The sequence below is a fragment of the Heterodontus francisci genome, unplaced genomic scaffold, assembly GCF_036365525.1.
Source record: "Heterodontus francisci isolate sHetFra1 unplaced genomic scaffold, sHetFra1.hap1 HAP1_SCAFFOLD_518, whole genome shotgun sequence".
Taxonomy (NCBI): domain Eukaryota; kingdom Metazoa; phylum Chordata; class Chondrichthyes; order Heterodontiformes; family Heterodontidae; genus Heterodontus; species Heterodontus francisci.
In genome coordinates this window covers 904,307-925,361 of record NW_027141084.1, presented here as the reverse complement: position 1 = coordinate 925,361, position 21,055 = coordinate 904,307, and the positions used below count along the sequence as shown (strand labels likewise).

Genomic DNA, 21,055 nt, shown 5'->3' with positions numbered 1-21,055 from the left:
AATGTGGCAGTCCCTCGGTACTGACCCTCCGACAGTGCGGCAGTCCCTCGGTACTGACCCTCCGACAGTGTGGCATTCCCTCAGTACTGACCCTCCGACAGTGCGGATGTCCCTCGGTACTGATCCTCCGGCAGTGTGGCAGTCCCTTGGTACTGACCCTCCAACAGTGTGGCAGTCCCTCGGTACTGACCCTCCGGCAGTGCGGCAGTCCCTCGGTACTGACCCTCCAACAGTGCGGCACTCCCTCAGTACTGATCCTCCGAGAGTGTGGCATTTCCTCAGTACTGACCCTCCGACAGTTTGGCACTCCCTCAGTACTGACCGGCCGACAGTGCGACATTCCCCCAGTACTGACCCTCCGACACTGTGGCACTCCCTCAGTACTGACCCTCCAACAGTGTGGCATTCCCTCAGTACTGACCCTCCGACAGTGCGACATTCCCTCAGTACTGACCCTCCGACAGTTCGGCACTCCCTCAGTACTGACCCTCCGACAGTGCGACATTCCCTCAGGTACTGACCCTCCTACAATGTGGCGCTTCCTCAGTACTGACCCTCCAACAGTTTGGCATTCCCTCAGTACTGACCCTCCGACAGAGCGACATTCCCTCAGTGCTGACCCTCCGACAGAGCGACATTCCCTCAGTACTGACCCTCCGACAGTGCAACATTCACTCAGTACTGACCCTCTGACAGTGTGGCATTCCCTCAGTACTGACCCCCCGACAGAGCGACATTCCCTCAGTAGTGACCCTCCGACAGTGCGACATTCCCTCAGTACTGACCCTCCGACAGTGCGGCACTCTCAGTGTTGACCCTCCGACAGTGCGACACTCCCTCAGTACTGACCCTCCGACAGTGCGACACTCCCTCAGTACTGACCCTCCGACAGTGCGGCACTCCCTCAGTGTTGACCCTCCGACAGTGCGGCACTCTCAGTGTTGACCCTCCGACAGTGCGACACTCCCTCAGTACTGACCCTCCGACAGTGCGACACTCCCTCAGTACTGACCCTCCGACAGTGCGACACTCCCTCAGTACTGACCCTCCGACAGTGCGACACTCCCTCAGTACTGACCCTCCGACAGTGCGATACTCCCTCAGTGCGGACCGTCCGACAGTGCGACACTCACTCAGTACTGACCCTCCGACAGTGCGACACTCCCTCAGTACTGACCCCCCGACAGAGCGACATTCCCTCAGTAGTGACCCTCCGACAGTGCGACACTCCCTCAGTGCGGACCCTCCGACAGTGCGGCGCGCCCTCAGTACTGACCCTCCGACAGTGCGACACTCCCTCAGTGCGGACCCTGCGACAGTGCGACACTCCCTCAGTGCGGACCCTGCGACAGTGCGACACTCCATCAGTACTGACCCTCTAACAGTGTGACACTCCCTCAGTACTGACCCTCCGACAGTGCGACACTCCCTCAGTACTGACCCTCCGACAGTGCGACACTCCCTCAGTACTGACCCTCCGACAGTGTGACACTCCCTCAGTGCGGACCCTCTGACTGGGCGGCAATCCCTCGGTACCGACCCTCCGACAGTGTGACACTCCCTCAGTGCGGACCCTCTGACTGGGCGGCACTCCCTCGGTACTGACCCTCCGACAGTGTGACACTCCCTCAGTACTGACAGTGCGACACTCCCTCAGTGCGGACCCTCTGACTGGGCGGCACTCCCTCAGTACTGACCCTCCGACAGTGTGACACTCCCTCAGTGCGGACCCTCTGACTGGGCGGCACTCCCTCGGTACTGACCCTCCGACAGTGTGACACTCCCTCAGTACTGACCTTCCGACAGTGCGACACTCCCTCAGTACTGACCCTCCGACGGTGTGACACTCCCTCAGTGCGGACCCTCCGACAGTGCGACACTCCCTCAGTACTGACCCTCCGACAGTGCGACACTCCCTCAGTGCGGACCCTCTGAATGGGCGGCACTCCCTCAGTGCTGACCCTCCGACAGTGCGACACTCCCTCAGTACTGACCCTCCGACAGTGTGACACTCCCTCAGTGCTGACCCTCTAACAGTGCGACACTCCCTCAGTACTGACCCTCCGACGGTGTGACACTCCCTCAGTGCGGACCCTCCGACAGTGCGACACTCCCTCAGTACTGACCCTCCGACAGTGCGACACTCCCTCAGTGCGGACCCTCTGAATGGGCGGCACTCCCTCAGTGCTGACCCTCCGACAGTGCGACACTCCCTCAGTACTGACCCTCCGACAGTGTGACACTCCCTCAGTACTGACCCTCCGACAGTGCGACACTCCCTCAGTACTGACCCTCCGACAGTGTGACACTCCCTCAGTGTGGACTCTCTGACTGGGCTGCACTTCCTCGGTACTGACCCTCCGACAGTGCGACACTCCCTCAGTACTGACCCTCCGACAGTGAGACACTCTCTCAGTACTGACCCTCTAACAGTGTGACACTCCCTCAGTACAGACCCTCTAACAGTGTGACACTCCCTCAGTACTGATCCTCCGACAGTGCAGCATTCCCTCAGTACTGACCCTCTAACAGTGTGACACTCCCTCAGTACTGACTCTCTGACAGTGTGACACTCCCTCAGTACTGACCCTCTAACAGTGTGACACTCCCTCAGTGCGGACCCTCCGACAGTGAGACACTCTCTCAGTACTGACCCTCTAACAGTGTGACACTCCCTCAGTACTGACCCTCCGACAGTGCGACACTCCCTCAGTACTGACCCTCCGACAGTGCGACACTCCCTCAGTGCGGACCCTCTGACAGTGTGACACTCCCTCAGTACTGACCCTCCGACAGTGCGACACTCCCTCAGTGCGGACCCTCTGACTGGGCGGCACTCCCTCAGTACTGACCCTCCGACAGTGCGACACTCCCTCAGTGCGGACCCTCTGACTGGGCGGCACTCCCTCAGTACTGACCCTCCGACAGTGCGACACTCCCTCAGTGCGGACCCTCTGACAGTGTGACACCCCCTCAGTGCTGACCCTCTGACAGTGTGACACTCCCTCAGTACTGACCCTCCGACAGTGCGACACTCCCTCAGTGCGGACCCTCTGACTGGGCGGCACTCCCTCGGTACTGACCCTCCGACAGTGCGACACTCCCTCAGTACTGACCCTCCGACAGTGAGACACTCTCTCAGTACTGACCCTCCGACAGTGCGACACTCCCTCAGTGCGGACCCTCTGACTGGGCGGCACTCCCTCAGTACTGACCCTCCGACAGTGCGACACTCTCTCAGTACTGACCCTCCGACAGTACGACACTCCCTCAGTACTGACCCTCCGACAGTGCGACACTCCCTCAGTACTGACCCTCCGACAGTGCGACACTCCCTCAGTACTGACCCTCCGACAGTGTGACACTCCCTCAGTGCTGACCCTCTAACAGTGTGACACTCCCTCAGTACTGACCCTCCGACAGTGTGACACTCCCTCAGTACTGACCCTCTAACAGTGTGACACTCCCTCAGTACTGACCCTCCGACAGTGCGACACTCCCTCAGTACTGACCCTCCGACAGTGTGACACTCCCTCAGTACTGACCCTCGGACAGTGCGACACTCCCTCAGTGCGGACCCTCTGACAGTGTGACACTCCCTCAGTACTGACCCTCCGACATTGCGACACTCCCTCAGTGCGGGCCCTCTGACTGGGCAGCACTCCCTCAGTACTGACCCAGTGACAGTGAGACACTCTCTCAGTACTGACCCTCCGACAGTGAGACACTCCCTCAGTACTGACCCTCCGACAGTGCGACACTCCCTCAGTACTGACCCTCCGACAGTGCGACACTCCCTCAGTGCGGACCCTCTGACTGGGCGGCACTCCCTCGGTACTGACCCTCCGACAGTGTGACACTCCCTCAGTACTGACCCTCTGACAGTGTGACACTCCCTCAGTACTGACCCTCTAACAGTGTGACACTCCCTCAGTACTGACCCTCCGACAGTGAGACACTCCCTCAGTACTGACCCTCCGACAGTGCGACACTCCCTCAGTACTGACCCTCCGACAGTGCGGCACTCCCTCAGTACTGACCCTCCGACAGTGTGACACTCTCTCAGTACTGACCCTCCGACAGTGTGACACTCCCTCAGTACTGACCCTCCGACAGTGCGACACTCCCTCAGTACTGACCCTCCGACAGTGTGACACTCCCTCAGTACTGACCCTCCGACAGTGTGACACTCCCTGAGTGCAGACCCTCTGACAGTGCGACACTCCCTCAGTACTGACCCTCCGACAGTGCGACACTCCCTCAGTGCAGACCCTCTGACTGGGCGGCACTCCCTCAGTACTGACCCTCCGACAGTGCGACACTCCCTCAGTGCGGACCCTCTGACTGGGCATCACTCCCTCAGTACTGACCCTCCGACAGTGCGACACTCCCTCAGTGCGGACCCTCTGACTGGGCGGCACTCCCTCGGTACTGACCCTCCGACAGTGCGACACTCCCTCAGTGCGGACCCTCTGACTGGGCGGCACTCCCTCAGTACTGACCCTCCGACAGTGCGACACTCCCTCAGTACTGACCCTCCGACAGTGCGACACTCCCTCAGTGCGGACCCTCTGACTGGGCGGCACTCCCTCAGTACTGACCCTCCGACAGTGCGACACTCCCTCAGTACTGACCCTCCGACAGTGCGACACTCCCTCAGTGCGGACCCTCTGACTGGGCGGCACTCCCTCGGTACGGACCCTCTGACAGTGCGACACTCCCTCAGTGCGGACCCTCTGACTGGGCGGCACTCCCTCGGTACTGACCCTCCGACAGTGAGACACTCCCTCAGTGCGGACCCTCCGACAGTGCGACACTCCCTCAGTACTGACCCTCTAACAGTGCGACACTCCCTCAGTACTGACCCTCCGACAGTGTGACTCTCCCTCAGTGCTGACCCTCCGACAGTACGACACTCCCTCAGTGCGGACCCTCTGACAGTGAGACACTCCCTCAGTACTGACCCTCTAACAGTGTGACACTCCCTCAGTACTGACCCTCCGACAGTGAGACACTCCCTCAGTGCTGACCCTCCGACAGTGCGACACTCCCTCAGTACTGACCCTCTGACAGTGTGACACTCCCTCAGTACTGACCCTCCGACAGTGTGAAACTCCCTCAGTACTGACCCTCTAACAGTGTGACACTCCCTCAGTACTGACCCTCCGACAGTGAGACACTCCCTCAGTACTGACCCTCCGACAGTGCGACACTCCCTCAGTACTGACCCTCTAACAGTGTGACACTCCCTCAGTACTGACCCTCCGACAGTGAGACACTCCCTCAGTACTGACCCTCCGACAGTGAGACACTCCCTCAGTGCTGACCCTCCGACAGTGCGACACTCCCTCAGTACTGACCCTCTGACAGTGTGACACTCCCTCAGTACTGACCCTCCGACAGTGTGAAACTCCCTCAGTACTGACCCTCTAACAGTGTGACACTCCCTCAGTACTGACCCTCCGACAGTGAGACACTCCCTCAGTACTGACCCTCCGACAGTGCGACACTCCCTCAGTACTGACCCTCCGACAGTGAGACACTCCCTCAGTACTGACCCTCCGACAGTGTGAAACTCCCTCAGTACTGACCCTCTAACAGTGTGACACTCCCTCAGTACTGATCCTCTGACAGTGAGACACTCCCTCAGTACTGACCCTCCGACAGTGAGACACTCCCTCAGTACTGACCCTCCGACAGTGCGACACTCCCTCAGTACTGACCCTCCGACAGTGCGACACTCCCTCAGTACTGACCCTCTAACAGTGCGACACTCCCTCAGTACTGACCCTCTAACAGTGTGACACTCCCTCAGTACTGACCCTCCGACAGTGCGACACTCCCTCAGTGCGGACCCTCTGACTGGGCGGCACTCCCTCGGTACGGACCCTCTGACAGTGCGACACTCCCTCAGTGCGGACCCTCTGACTGGGCGGCACTCCCTCGGTACTGACCCTCCGACAGTGAGACACTCCCTCAGTGCGGACCCTCCGACAGTGCGACACTCCCTCAGTACTGACCCTCTAACAGTGCGACACTCCCTCAGTACTGACCCTCCGACAGTGTGACTCTCCCTCAGTGCTGACCCTCCGACAGTACGACTCTCCCTCAGTGCGGACCCTCTGACAGTGAGACACTCCCTCAGTACTGACCCTCTAACAGTGTGACACTCCCTCAGTACTGACCCTCCGACAGTGAGACACTCCCTCAGTGCTGACCCTCCGACAGTGCGACACTCCCTCAGTACTGACCCTCTGACAGTGTGACACTCCCTCAGTACTGACCCTCCGACAGTGTGACACTCTCTCAGTACTGACCCTCCGACAGTGTGACACTCCCTCAGTACTGACCCTCCGACAGTGCGACACTCCCTCAGTACTGACCCTCCGACAGTGTGACACTCCCTCAGTACTGACCCTCCGACAGTGTGACACTCCCTGAGTGCAGACCCTCTGACAGTGCGACACTCCCTCAGTACTGACCCTCCGACAGTGCGACACTCCCTCAGTGCAGACCCTCTGACTGGGCGGCACTCCCTCAGTACTGACCCTCCGACAGTGCGACACTCCCTCAGTGCGGACCCTCTGACTGGGCATCACTCCCTCAGTACTGACCCTCCGACAGTGCGACACTCCCTCAGTGCGGACCCTCTGACTGGGCGGCACTCCCTCGGTACTGACCCTCCGACAGTGCGACACTCCCTCAGTGCGGACCCTCTGACTGGGCGGCACTCCCTCAGTACTGACCCTCCGACAGTGCGACACTCCCTCAGTACTGACCCTCCGACAGTGCGACACTCCCTCAGTACTGACCCTCCGACAGTGCGACACTCCCTCAGTGCGGACCCTCTGACTGGGCGGCACTCCCTCAGTACTGACCCTCCGACAGTGCGACACTCCCTCAGTACTGACCCTCCGACAGTGCGACACTCCCTCAGTGCGGACCCTCTGACTGGGCGGCACTCCCTCGGTACGGACCCTCTGACAGTGCGACACTCCCTCAGTGCGGACCCTCTGACTGGGCGGCACTCCCTCGGTACTGACCCTCCGACAGTGAGACACTCCCTCAGTGCTGACCCTCCGACAGTACGACTCTCCCTCAGTGCGGACCCTCTGACAGTGAGACACTCCCTCAGTACTGACCCTCTAACAGTGTGACACTCCCTCAGTACTGACCCTCCGACAGTGAGACACTCCCTCAGTGCTGACCCTCCGACAGTGCGACACTCCCTCAGTACTGACCCTCTGACAGTGTGACACTCCCTCAGTACTGACCCTCCGACAGTGTGAAACTCCCTCAGTACTGACCCTCTAACAGTGTGACACTCCCTCAGTACTGACCCTCCGACAGTGAGACACTCCCTCAGTACTGACCCTCCGACAGTGCGACACTCCCTCAGTACTGACCCTCTAACAGTGTGACACTCCCTCAGTACTGACCCTCCGACAGTGAGACACTCCCTCAGTACTGACCCTCCGACAGTGAGACACTCCCTCAGTGCTGACCCTCCGACAGTGCGACACTCCCTCAGTACTGACCCTCTGACAGTGTGACACTCCCTCAGTACTGACCCTCCGACAGTGTGAAACTCCCTCAGTACTGACCCTCTAACAGTGTGACACTCCCTCAGTACTGACCCTCCGACAGTGAGACACTCCCTCAGTACTGACCCTCCGACAGTGCGACACTCCCTCAGTACTGACCCTCCGACAGTGAGACACTCCCTCAGTACTGACCCTCCGACAGTGTGAAACTCCCTCAGTACTGACCCTCTAACAGTGTGACACTCCCTCAGTACTGATCCTCTGACAGTGAGACACTCCCTCAGTACTGACCCTCCGACAGTGAGACACTCCCTCAGTACTGACCCTCCGACAGTGCGACACTCCCTCAGTACTGACCCTCCGACAGTGCGACACTCCCTCAGTACTGACCCTCTAACAGTGCGACACTCCCTCAGTACTGACCCTCCGACAGTGCGGCACTCCCTCAGTACTGACCCTCCGACAGTGCGACACTCCCTCAGTGCGGACCCTCTGACTGGGCGGCACTCCCTCAGTAATGCACTGGAAATCTGAGTCTAGATTTTTTTGCCGATGTTTCCGGGGAGGGTGTTGAACACACAACCTCGTGACTGAGAGGGGAACGTCCGCCTGCGCTGAGCCACGGCTGATGAGGAGGTGACCTGTCGCTGGGAAAGCAGTGACGTGGAAATGACTGGACCTGTTGACCGTCGGGCTGTTGTGGACATGTTCCGGTGATGTTTCGGAACGGAATGACTGAACGGTTCACGGACAGTAAGTATGGATTGAATTTTCAGAGAACATAGCCATTGAGGTCTGTTGATGTTGTCTATATCATTTTCCAGAAGGCATTCGATAAAGTTCCACACAAAAGACTTAACAAAAAACGAGAGCAGGTGGGACAAATGTCCTGCCACATCCGCTTGTGGAGACGAAGTCCCACCTTCACATTGAGGATACTCTCCATCGTGTTGTGTGGCACTATCACCGTGCTAAATGGGGGATAGATTCAGAACAGATCTAACAATGCAAAACTGGGCATCCATGAGGCGCTGTGGGCCATCAGCAGCAGCAGAATTGTACTCAACCACAATCTGTAACCTCATGGCCCGGCATATCCCCCACTCTACCATTACCATCAAGCCAGGAGACCAACCCTGGTTCCATGAAGAGTGCAGGAGGGCATGCCAGGAGCAGCACCAGGCATACCTCAAAATGAGGTGTCAACCTGGTGAAGCTACAACCCAGGACTACCTGCGTGCCAAACTGCGTAAGCAGCATGCGATAGACAGAGCTAAGCGATCCCATAACCTACGGATCAGATCTAAGCTCTGCAGTCCTGCCACATCCAGTCGTGAATGGTGGTGGACAATGAAACAACTAACAGGAGGAGGAGGCTCCACAAATATCCCCATCCTCAATGATGGGGGTGCCCAGCACGTCAGTGCGAAAGAGAAGGCTGAAGTGTTTGCAACAATCTCCATCTCGGCCCCCTCCCGAGGTCCCCTGCATCACAGATGCCAGACTTCAGCCAATCCGATTCACACGACGTGATGACACAAAACGGCTGAAGGCACTGGATACTGCAAAGGCAATAGTCCCCGACAACATCCTGGATGTAGTACTGAAGATCTGTGCTCCAGAGCTAGCCGCGCCCCTAGCCAAGCTGTTCCAGTACAGCTACAAAACTGGCATCCACCCAACAATGTGGAAAATTGCCCAGGTAAGTCCTGTCCACAAATAAACAGAACAAATCCGAGCCCGGGCAATTAGTGCCGCACCAACCTCCTCTCGATCATCAGCAAAGTGATGGAAGGTGTCGATGACAGTGCTATCAAGCAAGACTTACTCAGCAATAACCTGTACATCAGGGAGAGGAACGTGGGATGAGCAGGGGGATGCAGGAGGGAGAGGGAGGGGAAGGTTGGGATGTTGTAGATTCTGTCAGGGAGCCAAACAGGATGTTGTTGGCCCAAATCAAAAGATCCTTGATCCTAATCTGCACTGCTGCCCAGATTACAAGTGGGAATGTCGGGAGGTGGCAGTGAGACGCAGCCCATATAAAGCCACAGGTCATCGTCAGCAGCAACATATCGCATTCCCTGGACAGACAAGTGCCATAGGTTTTTATTGGATGCCTCAGATGTTGAGACTGGTGTGCTCGCTGTTGCTCCTGGGCACTACCCGTGCACAGATCCCCTTGCCATGTACCAGTGATGATGTAATGAGAACAGGAGAGTGCTGCCCCAACTACTGGGCGGACAGTTCACCCTGTGGCTCAGCCTCGGGGCGTGGGGTGTGCCAGGACATCATGGATGAGACACAGTGGCAGCAAGAGGAGCGGATGCGTGACCAGGAAAACACCGAGGACTTCCGCCTGTGGTGGCCCAGCTACTTCTTCCATCAAATGTGCGTCTGCAACGAGAACTTCTGGGGTGTGGACTGCGGAGAGTGCAAGTATGGTTGGAAGGGTCCACAGTGCCAGGAAAGTCATGTGGTGGTGCGCCGTGACTTCACCAACATGACAAAGGATGAGCGGGATATCTTCATCGACCGGCTGCGCCAGTCCAGGCTCATCCTCAGCAAACGGTATGCAATCTACGCCAGCAGCACGGGTGAACCAAACTCCCCGAAGACTTTCCGCGAGGCGTCTGTCTACAACGTGGCCGACTGGGTACACTACATCTGCGCCAAGCCCTTGGTCTCAGAATCTCAACCCAACTATGGCCACCGTGCCACTGCCTTCCTCGGCTGGCACAGGCTGTACCTCATGTACCTGGAGCGTGAGATCAGGAACATAACCCAGGATGAAAACTTCTTCTTCCCTGTGTGGACCTGGGCAGGCAAGTCTAACTGTGACGTCTGCACCGACGACCTCTTTGGCAGCAATAACGATGAGGGGTATCTCTCACCGTCTTCGATGTTCAGCACATGGCAGGTAAGAATCATCCAATATCTGGAGATTAGATGGAAAAGTGAATGGTGAGAGACTGGGGAATGTTTGCATTCAGAGACACCTGGGTGTCCTCGTACATGAATCACAGAAGGTTACCATGCAGGGACAGCAAGCAATTAGGAAGGTAAATGGTACGTTAGCTTTTGTTCCGAAGGGATTGGAGAATAAGAGAGACAAAGTCTTACTACAATTATACAGGGCATTGGTGAGACCACACCTGGAGTACTGAGTCCAGTTTTTGTCTCCTTACCTAAGGAAGGATATAGTTGTCCGAGAGGGATTGTAACGAAGGTTCACTAGACTGGTTCCTGGGATGAGGGGATTGTCCTGTGAGGAGAGATTGAGTCGAACGGGCCGATATTCCCTGGAGTTTAGAAGAATGAGAGGGTGATCTCATTGAAACGGATAAAATTCTGAAGGGGTTTTGACAGGGTAGATGCTGAGAGACTGTTTCCCCCCCCTCACCCCCGGGGCTGGAGAGTCTCGAACACGGGGGAGGGGTCACAATCTCAGGATAAGGGCTCGGCCGTTTCACACTGAGATGAGGAGAAATTTCTTCACTCGGAGGGTGGTGAATCTTTGGAATTCTCGACCCCAGGGAGCAGTGGATGATCAGTCTTTGAGTATATTCCAGATGGAGACGGGTAGGTTTTTGGGCGCTGATGGAATGAAGGGATTTGGGGAGAGGGCGGGAAGGTGGAATTGAGGAGGAAGATCAGCCAAGTTCTTATTGAATGGGGCAGCAGGCTCGAGGGGCCGAATGGCCTGCCTCCAGCTCATATTTCTCATGTTCTTATGACTGGGCAGAACAAATTGGGAAAAGTGGATTGTAGGACGAGTTCATGGTATGTTTTTGAGCCAATTTGCTCAAACTATTTGTGAGCAGCCAACCAGGGAACCGCCTATTTTAGATCTTGTATTGCGTAATGCCAGGGAACAGTGATCATAATATGATTGAATTTCATATTACGTTTGAGAGTGATGTGATTAAGTCCGAAACCAAGATCATACATGAAAACAAAATCAATTTCGAGAGTGGGAAGGAGTGTGTTGGTTAAGTTGGCTTAATCGAGCCACAAACAAACATTCCCTTGAGGAATAGCAACTCCACCTTTGCTCCAGCCATGGATAACAGGAGAAGTTAAGGATCACATTAGATTAAAACGGGAAGCTTGCAATGTTGTCTAGAAGAGTAGTAGGCCCAAAGATTGGGAGGGTTTTCGAAATCAGCAAAGGTTAAGAAATTGAGGAAGGTGGGGGGGCGGAAATGGAATGAGCCAGAAATATATTAAGAACGATTGTCAGAACTTTTACAAGTATAAAAATCGGAAGGGATTAGTGAAAGTAAATTTGGCCAATTGCAGGCAAAGACAGGTGAAGTTATAATGGGGATTAAGGAAATGGCAGTGATGGAAGGTCTCATCGACAGTGCCATCAAGCGGCACTTGCTTAGCAATAACCGACTCAGTGAAGCTCAGTTTGGGTTCCGCCAGGGCCACTCAGCTCTTGACCTCATTATAGCCCTGGTTCAAACACGGACAAAAGAGCTGAACTCAAGAGGTGAGCTGAGAGTGACTGCCCTTGACATCAAGGCAGCATTTGACCGAGTATGGCATCAAGGAGCCCGAGCAAAACTGAGGTCAATGGGAATCAGGGGGAAAACCCTCCGCTGGTTGGAGTCATACCTAGCGCAAAGGAAGATGGTTGTGGTTGTTGGAGGTCAATCATCTGAGCTCCAGGACATCACTGCAGGAGTTCCTCAGGGTAGTGTCCTCGGCCCAACCATCTTCAGCTGCTTCATCAATGACCTTCCTTCAATCATAAGGTCAGAAGTGGGGATGTTCCCTGATGATTGCACAATGTTCAGCACCATTCGCGACTCCTCAGATACTGAAGCAGTCCGTGTAGAAATGCAGCAAGACTTGGACAATATCCAGGCTTGGGCTGATAAGTGGCAAGTAACATTCGCACCACACAAGTACCAGGCAATGACCATCTCCAACAAGAGAGAATCTAACCATCTCCCCTTGACATTCAATGGCATTACCATCGCTGAATCCCCCACCATCAACATCCTGGGGGTTACCATTGACCAGAAACTGAACTGGACCAGCCATATAAATACTGTGACTACAAGAGCAGGTCAGAGGCTGGGAGTCCTGCGGTGAGTAACTCACCTCCTGACTCCCCAAAGCCTGTCCACCATCTACAAGGCACAAGTCAGGAGTGTGATGGAATACTCTCCACTTGCCTGGATGGGTGCAGCTCCAACAACACTCAGGAAGCTCGACACCATCCAGGACAAAGCAGCCCACTTGATTGGCACCCCATCTACAAACATTCACTCCCTCCACCACCGACGCACAGTGGCAGCAGTGTGTACCATCTACAAGATGCACTGCAGCAATGCACCAAGGCTCCTTAGACAGGCAGAAAAGTGGCAAATGGAATTCAACTTGGAGAAGTGTGAGGTGACGCATTTGGGGAGGTCAAACAAGGCAAAGGAATACACGATTAATGGGAAAATACTGAGAAGTGTAGAGGAAGTGAGGGACCTGGGAGTGAATGTCCTCAGATCCCTGAAGGTAGCAGGACAGGTCGATAAGGTGGTTAAGAAGGCAAATAGAATCCTTTCATTTATTAGCTGAGGTATAGAATATAAGAGCAGGGAGGTTATGCTGGAACTGTATAAATCATTGGTTAGGCCACAACTTGAGTACTGTATGCAGTTCTGGTCACCTCATTACAGAAAGGATGTAATTACACTAGAGAGGGTACAGAGGAGATTTACCAGGATGTTGCCTGGACTGGAAAAATGCAGCTATGAGGAAAGATTGGATAGGCTGGGGTTGTTCTCCTTGGAACAGAGGAGGCTGAGGGGAGATCTGATTGAGATGTACAAAATGTTGAGGGTCCCGGATAGAGTGGAGGTGAAGGGTCTATTCACCTCAGCAGAGAGGTCAGTGACGAGGGGGCAGAGATTTAAAGTGATTGGTAGAAAAATTAGAGGGGAGATGAGGACCTATTTACCTTAGCAAAGACCCCAGTAAGCGGAGGCAGAGATTGAAAGTAATGGACAGAGGTTTAGAGGGGTGTTGAGGGGAAGCATTTTCACCCAGAGGGTGGTGGGGAACTGGAAATCACTGCCTGAAAGGCTGGTTGAGGCAGTAACATGCAACGCATATGAAAGGTGTCTAGATATGCACCTCGAGAGATGTAACCTGCAGGGCGAGGGACCAAATGCTGGAAAACGGGATTCCCCGTCCGTGTAGAGGGAGCTTTACTCTGTATCTGACCCCCATACTGTACCTGTCCTGGGAGTGTTTGATGATCCCATTTTTTTTCTTTTAGACCTACTGCTCAGGTGATGGAGATAACCTGATGGATTTCGGTCTGGTTTGCCCGCCAGGTGACGGGGAGCCACTTCGTCGCTTCAACCGCCCGGACGATGACTTCGGAGGCCTGCCCACCTGGGATGATGTCGAAGCTTGCCTCAGCATCGACAACTTCGACAATTGGCCCTATGATGCAAATGCTCCGAACTCTTTCCGCTGTGCACTGGAAGGTACGGTGAGCTGGGTGTATAGGGCAATGAGGGTGGGCTGGGGTGCGGGTGTCCAGGGCTTGTCTCTTTCGCTGTTCTATAATGATCACTCGACACTCCACTAACAACAATAGGGAGATCTCCATCACCCTCCCCTCCCCCGCTGGATTCTGTGTACGGACAGCTCTATTCAGGGAGTGAGTTTGTCTGGAATACCGCAACAAGAATAAGTCATTCAGCCTTCCTTATCTTAGAGCCCCTGTGGGTTGTGCCACCTTAAGTGCGTATGCAAGCTTTTAAAAAATGCGATACGTGTTACTGCCTCAACCAGCCTTTCAGGCCATGATTTCCAGTTCCCCACCACCCTCTGAGTGAAAATGCTTCTCCTCAACTCCCCTCTAACCCTCTGTCCATTACTTTCAATCTCTGCCCCCTGCCGATTGACCTCTCTGCTAAGGTAAGTAGACCCTTCCTATCCACTGTATCTAAGTCTTATCATAATCTCTACACCTCAATTAAATCTCCCCTCAGCCTCCTCTGTTCCAAAGAAAACAATCCCGATTCATCCAGTCTTTCCCTGTCATTCGTTTCATGGGATGTGGGAGCGGCTGGCCGGGCTGACAAGTTCCGGGTCGTTCCCACTCGCTCTCTAAAAAGTCTTCCCTCACATTCCCCGTCCCCCGCATCTCTTAACCCAAAACCTTCACTCTGTGTACCCCCCAAGTCCTTGTACCGTCAGCTAATGTATTTGTCCACCTTACCTAAACCTGTCAGAATCTCCTACCCCTCGATCAAATCTCCCCCCCACACCACCGCCCCCGCAATCTCCTTCGCTCCGGGGAGAATAAATCCCCCGCCCCCAGCGTCTCCAACCTAACCTTGTCACTAAAATCCCCGCCATCCTCGGAACCATTCTGGTAAACCTCCTCCGCGCCCTCTGAAGGACCTGTTAGCCTAACATCAGTCGTAGAGAAAATGCTAGAATCTATAATAAAGGATGTGATAACAGGACTGTTCCGACCAGGTGAGAAAGGGGTCTCGGGTTCCCTTTCAGCCTTCACCTGGTCTTACTGTAACAGGGTTTAATTTTAAACACACCGTGTTTTGAGCTCCCCCCTCGGTGAATCCTTGTTCACCGCTTTCCAATTATAAGGCAAAGAAACCAGCACGAACAGGCATTCTCAGGTTTAAAGAAGAAAAGTTGAAACTTATTAAGCTTAAACTCTGATTCGGGTTTAACGCCTACGGATACACAACACGCCCACGCGAGCGGGCACACGCGATACACACATGCAGATAGAGACAGAAAAGAGCAGAAGAAAAATAAAGTGGAAAGGTTTGAGGCAATATCTGAAGAGTTGTTGTTACAGATCTTCGAGCTCACTGTCGAGTCCTTGATTGCAGGTAGATCTTGCTTTTCGTTGGGGCCCAGTATTTTTCTTAAACCTTGTTCGCTGTGGGAGACTTTTCTCTCCTGGGGCTCATGTGTCTTCAGTGGATTCAAAGGCTTGTGAGAAAGAGATGGGAGCAGACAGGAGCGAGAACTTCTCAGTCCAGGAGCAAACAGACCTTTCTGCCCAAACTGTTGGCACAAATTCAAAAAACGTGGGCTGCCCAACAGGTTAGTCCTGCGACCAGCTGGTTTGACCATGTCCGTTTGTGTATTCGGCTATCTTAGCAGTCAACCTGGAATGCGAGCTCCCCCACCTTCAAAGTCTGGTGATCAAAAGTCCATTGTGGGTTGAATGTGTCAGGGAATGGTCCTTTGTCCTTCCAATCACCGTCTGTTAATATGCAAATGTATTTCCAGCCACAGCTGATCTGTTTAACAAGTGCTTTCTTCACTCCAGTAACAGTTTAAGATCTATGTTCATGACAAAGTTAATGTGCCTCATTCCTGGCAGGTGAGGACCTTGCAATGACACGGACACAGAGTCAACATGGATTTATGACAGGGAACCTGTTGGAGTTTTTTGAGGATGTAACTAGCAGAATAGATAAGGGGGAACAGGTGGTTAGAGGCATAGAGTTATACAGCACAGAAACAGGCCCTTCGGCCCATCGTGTCTGTGCTGGCCATCAAGAACCTATCTACTCTAATTCCATTTTCCAGCACTTGGCCCGTAGCCTTGTATGCTCTGGTGTTTCAAGTGCTCATCTAAATACTTCTTAAATGTTGTGAGGGTTCCTGCCTCTACCACCCCTTCAGACAGTGTTTTCCAGATTCCAACCATCCTCTGGGTGAAAAAGTGTTTCCTCAAATCCCCTCTAAACCTCCTGCCCCTTACCTTAAATCTATGTCCCCTGGTTATTGACACCTCTGCTAAGGGAAAAAGTTTCTTCTTATCTAACCTATCAATGCCCCTCATAATTTTGTTTACCTCAATCAGGTCACCCCCTCAGCCTCCTCTGCTCTAACGAAAACAACCCTAGCCTTTTCAGTCTCTCTTCATAGCTGAAATGCTCCAGCCCAGGCAACATCCTGGTGAATCTCCTCTGCATCCTCTCCAGTGCAATCACATCCTTCCTATAGTGTGGTGACCAGAACTGTACACAGTACTCCAGCTGTGGCCTAACTAGTGTTTTATACAGCTCCATCATAACCTCCCTGCTCTTATATTCTGTGCCTCGGCTAATAAAGGCAAGTATCCCATATGCCTTCCTAACCACCTTATCTACCTGTGCTGCTGCCTTCAGTGATCTATGGACAAGCACCCCAAGGTCCCTCTGACCCTCTGTACTTCCTCGAGTCCTACCATCCATTGTGTATTCCCTTGCCTTGTTAGTCCTCCCAAAATGCATCACCTCACACTTCTCAGGATTAAATTCCATTTGTCACTGCTCCTGTTGTGCTATATTTAGATTTTCAGAACGCTTTCGATAAGGAGCCACACAAGAGGTTAGTTAGCAAACAAAAATAGAACCTGTGGGATTGTGGGGAATACATTGGCTTGGATTGAAAACTGGTTCATGGACAGAAAACAGAGAGTGGGAATAAATAGGTCATTGTCGGATCGGCAAGCAGGGAACTAGTGAGGTACCGAGAGGATCAGTGCTTGGGTCCCCAGCTATTCACAGTCTATATCAAGGATGTGGGGATCAAACGTAACATTTCCAAGTTTGCAGACGACACAAAACTGGGCGGAAGTGTGAGTTGTGAGGAGGGTGCAAAGACGTTTCAATGGGAAGAGGCTGGGAAGTGTTGGATTTCAACGGAGGGGGTGGGGTGGGGGGGGGGTGCTCGGGTGTCCTTGCTCGTGAATCACGGAAAGCTACCATGCAGGGCCAACAAGCAATTAAGAAGACAAATGGTACGTTGGCCTTCATTACAAGAGTACAGGAGTAAAGGTCCCTTTGCTGCAGTTATATAGAGCCTTGGTGAGACCGCACCTGGAGTATTGCGTGCAGTTTCGCTCCCCTTATCGTAGAGAAGATATACTTGCCATATGAGCAGAGATTGAGTCGAATGGGCCTTTATTCTCTTGTGTTTAGAAGAATGAGAGGTGATTGCATTCAAACATACAAACTTCTTATGGGACCCAACAGGGTAGATGCAGGAAGGATGTTTCCCCTGGCTGGGGAGTCGACAACCAGGGGACGCAGCCTCAGAATTTAGGACTGAGATGAGGAGGGATTTCTTCACTCAGAGGGTGGTGAATCTTTGGAATTCTCTCCCTCCCCCCGCCCAGAGGGCTGCGGAGGCTCAGTCATTGAATAGGTTCAAGAGAGAGATCGATCGATTTCTAGATATTGACGATATCAAGGGATAGTGCAGGTAGTAGATCAGCTGTGATCTCATTGAACGGTAGAGCAGGCTCGAAGGGCCGAATGGCCTACCCCTGCTCCTGTTTCTTATGTTGTCGCACTTGTCTGTCGTGAATCCCATCCGCCCATTTTGCTATCCGGCCTGTGTCCTGAGTTTGGTATCGTGAAGGAGTTCATGTCCTGAACCACTCTTGCTTTTTCTCTCTCTCCCTCTCCCTCTCTTTCAGGATTCAGAGACCCTCATGATACGACAGTGGTGACAGCCAGCATGCACAACCTGGTCCACATCTTCTGCGGAGGGACCTTAAACAATATCTTCGAGGCAAGCAACGACCCTCTCTTCCCGTGCATCCACGTCTACGTTGACAAGTGAGTGATCTGGCTTTCCCTCGATGTGAGGGCCAACAGCCCGGAGAGAGATCACCCACACTCTGTGACAAAGACCAGGAGCAATCCCACCCAGAGTAATTAATCCCCAGCCCCCACCGCCACCACCCACTGGAGCCTCACGAATAAAGAGTCCGTTTTTAACTCGTTCATGGGATGTGGACGTCACTGGCCAGGCCAACATTTATTGCCCATCCCTAAGTACCCCTTGAGAAGGTGGTGGTGAGCTGCCTTCTTGAACCGCTGCAGTCCGTGTGGGGTAGGTACACCCACAGTGCGGTGAGGGAGGGAGTTCCAGGATTTTGACCCAGCGACAGTGAAGGAACGGCCGATGGTGCGTGGCTTGGAGGGGAACTTGCAGGCGGGGGGGGGGGGGGGGGTTGGGGGGGGGTTGGGGTGTTGTTTCCACCCCCCCCCCCCAGCGTCTGCTGCCCTTGCCCTTTCATGGGCTTTTCCAGTTAGCTTGCTTTGTAATGAAAGAGGCCAGGTCTCAGCTGGCCATTTTAGCTGCCTTGCCAGTTTCTCAAGGGACACAAAAAATGCTTCTACATCCTCCTCATTGAATTTTGGAATCAGCTGGGCGAGTTTTAGCAATTCTGTACCCAGCCCTGAATTATGCTCCTCCATATTGACCATGCTTTCACTAGGGTTACTCTGTCATCCCCGCGTTAACTCAAACCTCTTCAGCTCTCTTTCTTCGGATTCTTTCTAGAATATTCTTTCTCTCTCTTTCTTTCTCTCTCTTTGCTCAAATTCAAATTTCCTCTGTTCCAATTGTAGCTTTGTCATCAACACCCTGTAGGGGTCTGCTTCGAACACTGTTACTGCTACTTGAGATTCGGCTCCCCGAATCTAGTTTCTCGTTTGTCCGTGGGTCTATTCCGGGTGCCAGCACCCAAATTTCTGTTACGATCAGGTGAGAAAGGGGTCTGGGGTTCCCTCTCAGCCTTCACCTGGTCTTACTGTAAACAGGGTTTCATTTTTAAACACATCGCGTTTTGAGCTCCCCCTTCGGTGAATCCTTGCTCACTGCTTTCCAATTATCAGGGATTTATGCGCACAAACAGGATTTCAAAGAAGAAAAGTTGAAATTTACTGAACTTAACCTCTAATTCGGTTAACGGCTAGGGATGCATACGAGCAGGCTCGTGTGATACACACATGCAGATAGAGACAGAAAAGAGCAGAAGAAAAATAAAGTGGAAAGGTCTGAGGCAATATCCGAAGAGTTTTTGTGACGGTTCTTGGAGCTCAAACTATAGAGTCCTTGATTGCAGGTAGATCTAGCTTTTCACTGGGGCCCGGAATTCTTCTTAAACCCTTGATCGCTGTGGGAGACTTCACTCTCTTGGGGTTCGTGTGTCGTCAGTGGAGTCAGAGGCTTGTGAGAAAGAGATGGGAGCAGACAGGAGATAGATCTTCCCAGCCCTTTAGGGTGATATTGCTGATGGGTTCTGTTGCAGAGGACACAGGCGAGGGGCTCGATGGGGCAGCAAAAAGGAATTTATCCATCTCATTCTTGAATATCCTCAACGACTGATCATCTACAGCTCTCTGGGATCGGGAATTCCAAAGATTCACCACCGTCCGAGTGAAGAAATTTCTCCTCATCTCAGTGAGAAACGGCCGAGCCCTTATCCTGAGAGTGTGACCCCACCCTTCTCCCGTGTTCGCGACTCACCCGTCCGGGGGTTGGGGTGGGTAACAGTCTGGATAATAGAAGAGGTATGCACATCCCATTTCACATCCCAATCTTTTTTTTTGCAGGATCTTTGAGTCCTGGCTAAGGGACCATGAAGACGTCCAATACCCAACAGGTGATGTTCCTTTGGGTCATAGAGCAACTGAAAAGATGGTCCCCTTCCTCCCACTCTTCGAAAACCAAGACTTATTGAAGCCCTGCAGGACATTCGGATATGACTATGTGTATGATGAATGAAGAACCTCCTTGCTTCCCTGACATGCTGTGCTGAGAGTGGAACAGTGCCAGACACACTCATTCACTGCACCAACTCATTTAACTCAACAGCTTCTCCCTCCCTCCCCACCTTTCCTTCCCCTGAGCTGAAAGTCCTCCTTTCAAACTCCTGAAGTCCAAGATCCCAACAGAGGGGAGTTCGGACTGGTCCTCCTGCGGGAGGCTGGGGGAAAAGGGCACCACTGAGATCTGCACATTCCCCCCCTCTCCCCCATCCCCCATCCCCCGCTGTTCTAACCCCCAAGTCAGCCAAGGGGCCGGACAATCATTCTGGCGGAGGGATTATTGGACTGGATTGGATTATTGCAAATCTCTCGCCCAATGTCCTTCCCCGCTGCCCCACTCAACGTTCCCGCAGATCCAGGTAAGGTGATTCCCAATTGGGCGTAAGTCAAAAATGGGTGTGCAGAGGCAATGCTCCCGCTGTTACCCAGTCCATTCCATGCCTTGCCCTTCACAAGGGGGACAGAGCCGCATCTCCCTTCAGGTTGTCTCACTGTCTCTTGCACCCTGACACCCACCATCACTCCCTCAAATCCAACTCCCCCCTCAACAACCCCCTCACTTCCTCCTGCTCTCCAAAGGGACACAATGTTGTTCTGAATCTGTTCTGCAAATCTCACACAATTTACAATGAAGACATGTCTGAGGATTAAAGAAATAAATGGAAATCCTGCAACTGGTTTCTGTGTGTGTACACGTGTGGGGGTGTGTGCGTGTGGGCAGATGTACTATAAATGGGGTTCACAGTGTTGTGACAATCGGGGTGTGTCGATGTCCCAGCTCGTTCAAAACACATAAACACAATTTCCAGAATGTGGAATCCAGTTACTGTGTCACAGAGTTAGAGAGTCAGTACTGAGGGAGTGTCAGACTGTTAGAGGGTCAGTACTGAGGGAGTG

The 21,055-nt window shown here is 53.5% G+C and overlaps 1 protein-coding gene across 2 annotated transcripts; it reads left to right on the top strand.

Annotated features, from left to right (window-relative positions):
- Window positions 1–8,142: 8,142 nt before the first annotated feature.
- LOC137361971 (tyrosinase-like) lies at window positions 8,143–20,788 on the top strand. 2 transcript variants are annotated; one of them, XM_068026569.1, is made up of 4 exons: window positions 8,143–8,297; window positions 13,831–14,044; window positions 18,016–18,157; window positions 19,943–20,788. In XM_068026569.1, the coding sequence occupies exons 2-4, from the start codon at window positions 13,861–13,863 to the stop codon at window positions 20,112–20,114; spliced, it is 498 nt and encodes a 165-aa protein (XP_067882670.1). In that variant the 5' UTR covers window positions 8,143–8,297; window positions 13,831–13,860; the 3' UTR covers window positions 20,115–20,788. The 2 variants fall into 2 exon arrangements, with proteins under 2 accessions (XP_067882670.1, XP_067882668.1); XM_068026567.1 differs by lacking the exon at window positions 8,143–8,297 and having other exon boundaries at window positions 13,764–14,044.
- Window positions 20,789–21,055: the final 267 nt, after the last annotated feature.